Below are 7,595 nucleotides of genomic sequence, written 5' to 3' on the forward strand. Positions count from 1 at the left end.
AAACCAAAAACAAAGTAATATATAATTGTGATTTCTCACTCTTGAATAGTAAAGTTTATATTCAAAATAACAAAGTGAAGGTTTAGTTGATTAATTATTTACAAAATTAATTTAATTTTATAAGAAAAAATATAAAGTTGTGACACCCTAATTATGATAAAAAGTGTATCAACAAAACACATGAGAAATGTTGAATATAAAAATAAACAAACTTTATATATCACTAACGAGGTAGGACAATTACATATAGTAGTATTTTTGCTCTTCATAGTAAAGGGCAAAAATGGAAAATTGAATAAGAAGAAGGCGATTGGCCATTGGGGTGTAGGCTTGATGATGATGAAATATTAATAAGAGGTGAATGGAGCAGAATATGAATTTAATTTAGTTGTATTTATAAATACATATTACTTCTAATTATTGTTCTCTCTCTTTTTATTTTTTTGTTTATACTCTCCACTTTGTGGGAGCACAAAAAAGGTTCAGTTTCTCTTTCTAGAAGAAGAAGAATACACAATTCTGAAAAAAGGGTGGCTTCATTCAATTCGATTCTTGAAATTGTAATGGGAATCTTTCTTCTAAAGGGTATTTTCTTGAATTCTTGATTTTTATTTTTTATTTTTTTTGTTCTTTCAATCTCCTATAATGGGTACCTGTAATTTACTTCTTGATAATTCTATTTTGATTTTACTCATTAATTCTATCTTCTCATTTTTCTGTTTACAGTAGTGCTCTTTCTTGTTCTGTTTTTTCTTCTTTCTCAACTTCCTTCACATACACCCTGCTTTTTGCGTTTTTATTACAAATTATTTTATTTTTCTCGTAATTATGAAAGATTTGTGTTTTTTTTTTTGCTGTGTAATTAATCCCAAAACTATTTAATTGGAAAGTTTTTTTTTTCGTTGCTGTTATTGTTGTTGTTGTGTGTTGTTAAAAGTACTTGTTTGCGTAACATGATAGTATTGTTAGTCTTTAGCTAAAGTTTTGAATCTCATGTTTTTATTTTTTCAAATCCTTTTGGAGTTTTTGCTATAGATCCAGTTTAGCATAATTTGTTTTTGACAGGGTCATTAAGGAGTTTCAAGACTAATTCTTGAACACTTTGGAAATAGGGAAGTATGGGGTAAGGTCTGCGTACAATCTATCCTCCCTACAGTGATTACTCTGGGTTTATTGTTGTTGGGTTTGAAATAGGGAAGCATGGGGTTGCTAGTTCTTGAAGTTAAAGCTAGGTCAACCCCCAAGCAGAGTCGAATTCAAGATTTGAAATGGGTTCGAGATGCCACTAAACCAACTTGACTATTTGAGTTAATAGGTTCTAAATTTAGTATTTGTGCATATTTAGTAGATTTCTTAACATACATATAGGGTTTGAGTTAACTGGAAAGGAAACAAAAAATTGAAAAGAGGACATAAGGACAGCTGAAACCGGGGTTTGGAGGATCTTTTTGTTCTGTGATGATTTAAGTATTGTTCTCGAAGATCTTTACAGGCATGACATAGAAGGATTGATGCCAGTGCTGAGAAATAGGCTATTGATTAAAACAAAAGAAAATGGTTACCTTAACACTCAATCTCAAGACTATTAAATACCTCTGATGATCCTCAACTATTTTTGCTCAATATTACAGAGTTGTGGAAATAGTCAGATTAAGAGTAGCCACCTCGTACCCTTTTCAGCACTTATGATTTTGCCTCAATTACAAAGCACGGATAGCATGACCTATATCATAATTATTATGTGCCGTATTTTTAGAAATCTTGATTATAATTCAAGAAATCGGTGTCTAACACTCTTCTTAACAGCACTAATGGTACCTGTTGACATCATTAAATCAATATATGGTTCCTTAACATTGTTGCCCAACCTTTTTGCCTATTTATGGTCCAGATTGAATTAATTGCTGCCTTGTTATTCTCACTATTGGTGATCATAGATCAGTTGCTAATGATCGGATAGCTTGGATGACATATATTCTGAACTCGTTATATAATAATTTTGGATTTATCTTCAGTTTCGATTCTTAGAATTATTTTTGTGTAGATATCATTCATTTGAAGCTTCTCCCTCACCTCTCTAGTATAGTGATCTTGGTTTTGCACACTGCTGAAATTTTTTAGGCTGTAGTACTTATTTATAATATTGCTAGTACTTTTTATCTGATTTTCTTAAGATCATCCTTTTCTACCTGTATTTTCCTGTTGGTTCTTGAATGATTCTGTTTCTCTTTCCCTTTTATTTTCACAAATATTACAACCAATTTCCTCCATCGAAAAAGTTTTGCTCCCATTTAACTTTTGAAGGTGAAACTGCGCTTTTTATTGTTAACTTTGATTTATGTAGGATGCAACTTTTCTTTCTTGGTATGTTAAATAAAGAGAAGCAGATAATTCAGAAATACTGCCTTCTTCTGTCTTTTTATTCTTTAGATCTTTAATGAATCTTCATGGTGGTATTGCTTGTGATTGTTAATATTATGCTTGAGCCAAAAAAGCCTTCCCGTCTCCCATATTTTTAGCCATTGAGGAATTCTGACATGCCGTTTTCTGTTCTTTTTTTCAGGTTATTAAACTAAGATTTCTACTGAGAGACATGATCTGCTATTCTCTTTTGGTATCTTCTGTCATCAGTTTCTAATCCTGAAACCTGCTTTGGTCTTATTTACCATATAAGAGCAATAGACAACCCTTGATGCCCCTCTACAAGATTAGATAAAATGGATCGAGCTGACACATCAGGGTTTGTGAGTGGAGGAGGTAACTCATTAGGACTTAGTTTACTCACTTGCTTTGTTTTGATTTATGAGTTTCTCTATTAATATGTGATAAGATTATTTAGTTTGTTTTATTTTTCAGGTCAACATTTTCCTAGTGTAGTATGATCACATCCATTGATCCTAATAAGAACAATATGTACCGTGTTCCAGATGTTGAGCTCGCAAGGAGTGATACAACATTAAGATTAGATTGCTTTGGTTATGGAGGAAATGAGTGTGTCAGATTTGGAGGTAGTGGAACCAACAGCGGAAGCCATGTTATGCAACAAAATGCTATTGATGATGGGTGTAAATTGGTCCTTGGTTTGGGGCCAACACCTACAATATGTTCGGACGACTATTATCCTGGTGGATCTAATAAAAATAAAGGGTTTACAGCCTTGTTGAATCAGGGGCTATTATCTGAGAGTGATTCTATCCTCAAACTTGGCCTCTCAGGGAGCACCGGTGAAATTTCCAATGCACTTGATTTTTCGGCAATCACTCAGAGTACTGCTGGTGAACCTCATCATATCAATCAGCTGTCTTCGGATGGTAAAAGGCCAACAATCCCTATCCTGGACGAAGGTTCCACATCAGCCAAGAAGTCTGGTGGGTACATGCCTTCACTTCTTCTGGCTCCAAGAATTGAGAACAGCCAACTATCCTTCCAAAATAAGGAAGTTTCAGAGCTGGGTGCAAAATCCCATTTCCATCTCCCTGAGCTGAGCTCCGAGCCTTCTTGTATCTCTGACTACTCAATGAGTAACCTCTCTGAACCAATGACAATGGCTACATCCTCACGCAAGATGACCAATCCCAAGAGATGCAAGTTTCCAGGATGCTGCAAAGGAGCTCGAGGAGCGACAGGTCTTTGCATTGGGCATGGCGGGGGACAGAGATGCCAGAAACCTGGATGCAACAAAGGTTCCGAGAGTAGGACTGCATACTGCAAGGCCCATGGAGGAGGGAAGAGGTGCGAGCACCTGGGATGTACTAAAAGTGCAGAAGGGAAGACCGACTACTGCATAGCACATGGTGGTGGAAGGCGTTGTAGCTTTCCTGAAGGTTGCACTAGAGCAGCACGTGGCAAGTCAGGCCTTTGCATCAAGCATGGTGGAGGAAAGAGGTGCAATGTGGAAGGATGCACTCGTAGTGCTGAGGGGAAAGTTGGCTTGTGCATTTCACATGGTGGTGGACGCCGTTGCCAATTCCCTAGTTGTTCAAAAGGTGCACAGGGGAGCACTTTGTTCTGCAAAGCACATGGTGGTGGAAAGCGTTGCATCTTTGCTGGCTGCACCAAAGGTGCTGAAGGGAGTACACCTCTTTGCAAAGCACATGGGGGTGGAAAGCGGTGTCTCTTTGATGGTGGTGGTATCTGCCCCAAAAGTGTACATGGAGGCACAAACTTTTGTGTTGCCCATGGTGGTGGGAAGAGGTGTTCTGTTCCAGGATGCACCAAGAGTGCTCGAGGGCGTACTGATTGTTGTGTTAGGCATGGAGGAGGGAAGCGCTGCAAGTTTGAAAACTGTGAAAAGAGTGCTCAAGGTAGCACCGACTTTTGCAAGGCTCATGGTGGTGGTAAGCGTTGCAGCTGGGGAGAGGGGAAGTGCGAGAAGTTTGCTAGGGGCAGAGGAGGGTTATGTGCTGCTCACAGCAGCTTGTTACATGGGAGGAATACGAATAAAGGAGGCATGATTGGACCAGGACTTTTCCATGGACTGGTCCCTGCTGCCTCTCCTGTAAAGAGCACTTTTGAGAACAATCGTTCTTCGTCTATGGTGAGCATGGTATCAGATTCGGTTCATTCACTCAATAAGCCAGCTGAATGGCAGCTACTTATACCACCACAGGTATTGGTACCCTTGTCAATGAAGGCCTCACTAACATGTTCAGAGAAGCTGGATGACAGAAGCACCAACCTTGGGATTGGAAGAAGCAACACAAACAACAACTTTGAGTTTGTTGTCCCAGAGGGCAGAGTTCATGGTGGTGGCCTAATGACTTTGCTTGGGGGAAACCTGAAAAATGCAATAATGTGAAACCTGTTCACTCTGCTGTGGGAAGACAATAAATTTGTGATTTCTACTCTCATGAACTAGTATTCAGTTTTCTCTTTGGAACTGTGTATAAATGTTTGTATCAGTTTTGTGAGACTCCTCTCTGTAAAATACTTAGGATATGATATTGTAACTTGTAATTGTTAAGTATTTGTTTTATTCCTTATTTTGCTTTCAAAATCTCTCTTCATAAAATCTCCATTTGGTGGACAGTTTTTTTCTTCTTTTTTTTGGTTAGTTGCTAGTAATAACTTTCTTGGTGGATCAGCTGATGTAATGTAATTATTGCATCTATTACTGAAATAAGAAATGTGAATCATATCATATATGTGTTCATGCAAGTGCTTTCCTATACAACATTCCTTATTTATTATAGATACTTTATGGGAGCTAAGTGTTTGATTAGTGGAGTCTTGAGTTTATTTGGTCTAAAGTGAATCTATTAGAACTCTGAATTAAGAAAATGAAGAGCTAGTGAACTTTCTGTGGATGACACACTCCCTGGAATACTCATTATTTTTGTCCTAAAACCACCTGAAAATTTTAACATGTTATATGGACAAAACATGAATTTAAAATCATACCATATGTTACAACAACACACTCGATGTAATCTCATGATTGGTGTTTGGGGAGGATAGAGTATACACAGACCTTACCTCTACCTTGGGAGGTAGAGAGGTTGTTTCCAATAAACCCCCGGCTCAAGGAAAAGCAATTAGAAGCAGATCGAGAAAAAAATGACAAAGTGGAGAAACCATGAGAAAATACTATAGAGAGCATGACAAAATAGTTTGAAAAAAGGAGCATAAGTACAACAAAATACTACGATAATCAAAGTACAAGAAACAACAGATAGACACATAAAGCAAAGGACAAGAAACTACAAGAGTAATGCTATGACTAACTAATATGTAAGGAAAAGTGAGACAATGTTCAACTACATACAAATCCTCTACCCTAATTCGTGTCTTCCATAACCTCCTATTTAAGGTCACATCCTTGGTAAGTTAGAACATACCACATTTTAAACCTATTAAATTTAGCTTTAAAAGATAGTTTCGATATGAACAGTAAGGATTAATTTTGCATGCTTGCATATCATGTTTTTTCTCCCTACTTGTCCATGATACATAGTGTGAACTTTCATGTTAGTAATTTACTATGATTTTGTGCATTTACACATGACTCTTTGCCAAGGAATTATTTCATCACATTTTATTAGAAATCTTGAAGGACCATGAAATAATATGACATCTGGGATCTTGCAGTTTTGGACACAGCCAAAATGGTCCATAACAGAGATCAATGCCAAGTAGCGCTTGTAATTGAAAAATAGTCACGATCACGTAGTTTCAAATTTCACGAGTGAAACTCTAGGACAATTGTTGATATATATTCACTTTTATCAACAGGCTTACCCGAAGCCCATTTAAAAATTGACTGGATGGGCCTGAGTATCCAGATAATAAGCCCGTGAAAGGGAGAGCCCAAGTAGTAAGTGGGTATGGCCCATGATTTGGTGGATGTACTGAAGATAAGATGGAAGATAATGGTGTCTGCAGTTCCAACTTGAGTTAGCTTATCCATATTCCTCACTATACACAGTACAAATTCTTACAATTATTCTGTTTTTGGTTCCTTTCATTTGTGTCTACTTCACCTTAAATATTCAAAAACTTAAAATAATTACATTCGACTAAAAATTTGAGGTGATATTAATATCCTTCCGCTCTTAAATAAAGGTGTTAGAGTCTTGAAAATGAAGTCACCATTAATAGTAACCATAAGGAAAATGACTTATCAGACTTATTAATAGATACTCCCTCTGTCCCTAATTACTTGTCTATTTTTTATTTTATAGTTGTTCCTAATGACTTATCGATTTTGACAAATCAAGAAAGGACAATTTTTTTTACCTATTATACCCTCAATTAAACAACTAATTACTTTTAAAAATGCAGAACTTTTCATCTACTTCATAATTAATAGGGGTAAAATGATAAATTCACTATGTCATTAATTGATTTTTTAATAAATGTGTCAATTCAAAAGTAGACAAATAATTAGGGACAGGGGAGTATTTAAATTAGACGGGACCATGATACGAAAAAAATGAAAGGAAAAAAAAAACCACATGTCAATCGTCACAAAATAGAACACAATCCCAAAACAACAAATAGTAGTTCGTGCTCTATTCCTCCAACCCCACACAACAAAAGTAGTATGATATTTTTGGCCTCCACGTGGCTCATTTCTAGTCATGTCAACGAACCCTTCAATTCTCACTCTTTTTATTTTTGTGGTATAACTTTTTTTTTAGTTTGTTTTTCTTGATTTTAAATTTTTACGTGACATGTTTAAGATCATAAAATTAATATATATTTTAATATTATATCTATATATATTTTTTTATTTTAGGATCATAAAATTTTAAAATTTTCTTTACTTTGTTATACTTTGTGTCAAATCAAGTTAGATAAATAGATTGAAATGGAAAGAAGAAGTATGATCTAATCTAATCCAATAGTTTCTATTATTGGGGTTGTAACAGATTTTTCGTATTATCCCAATCGAAAGCTCCATTAAGTAATTGGTTATCTTAAGAATGCAAGTGATGATCAATCCATATAGTTAGGCAAAAAGTGAAGCACATCACATTATGAAGTTTCGTGGATAAAGATAGAGTTTGCTTCTTGCCACTAACACTGAAAAAACCAAAAAAAGAAAACAAAAAGTGGCCCTCCACAAATTTCATATAATATATCCACATTATACA

At 35.8% G+C, this 7,595-nt stretch overlaps 1 protein-coding gene across 1 annotated transcript; it reads left to right on the top strand.

The window, feature by feature from the left end:
* Window positions 1–410: 410 nt before the first annotated feature.
* On the top strand, window positions 411–4,996 carry LOC102590322 (uncharacterized). Its single transcript, XM_006351748.2, has 3 exons — window positions 411–585; window positions 2,564–2,757; window positions 2,857–4,996. The coding sequence occupies exon 3, from the start codon at window positions 2,879–2,881 to the stop codon at window positions 4,796–4,798; it is 1,920 nt and encodes a 639-aa protein (XP_006351810.1). The 5' UTR covers window positions 411–585; window positions 2,564–2,757; window positions 2,857–2,878; the 3' UTR covers window positions 4,799–4,996.
* The last annotated feature ends 2,599 nt before the right edge of the window (window positions 4,997–7,595 follow it).

Source organism: Solanum tuberosum, unplaced genomic scaffold (assembly GCF_000226075.1).
Source record: "Solanum tuberosum cultivar DM 1-3 516 R44 unplaced genomic scaffold, SolTub_3.0 scf00136, whole genome shotgun sequence".
Classification (NCBI taxonomy): domain Eukaryota; kingdom Viridiplantae; phylum Streptophyta; class Magnoliopsida; order Solanales; family Solanaceae; genus Solanum; species Solanum tuberosum.

Excerpts from the sequence above, each read along its gene's own strand:
- LOC102590322 (XM_006351748.2), top strand. The coding sequence starts at position 2,879 with ATGATCACATCCATTGATCCTAATAAGAACAATATGTACCGTGTTCCA.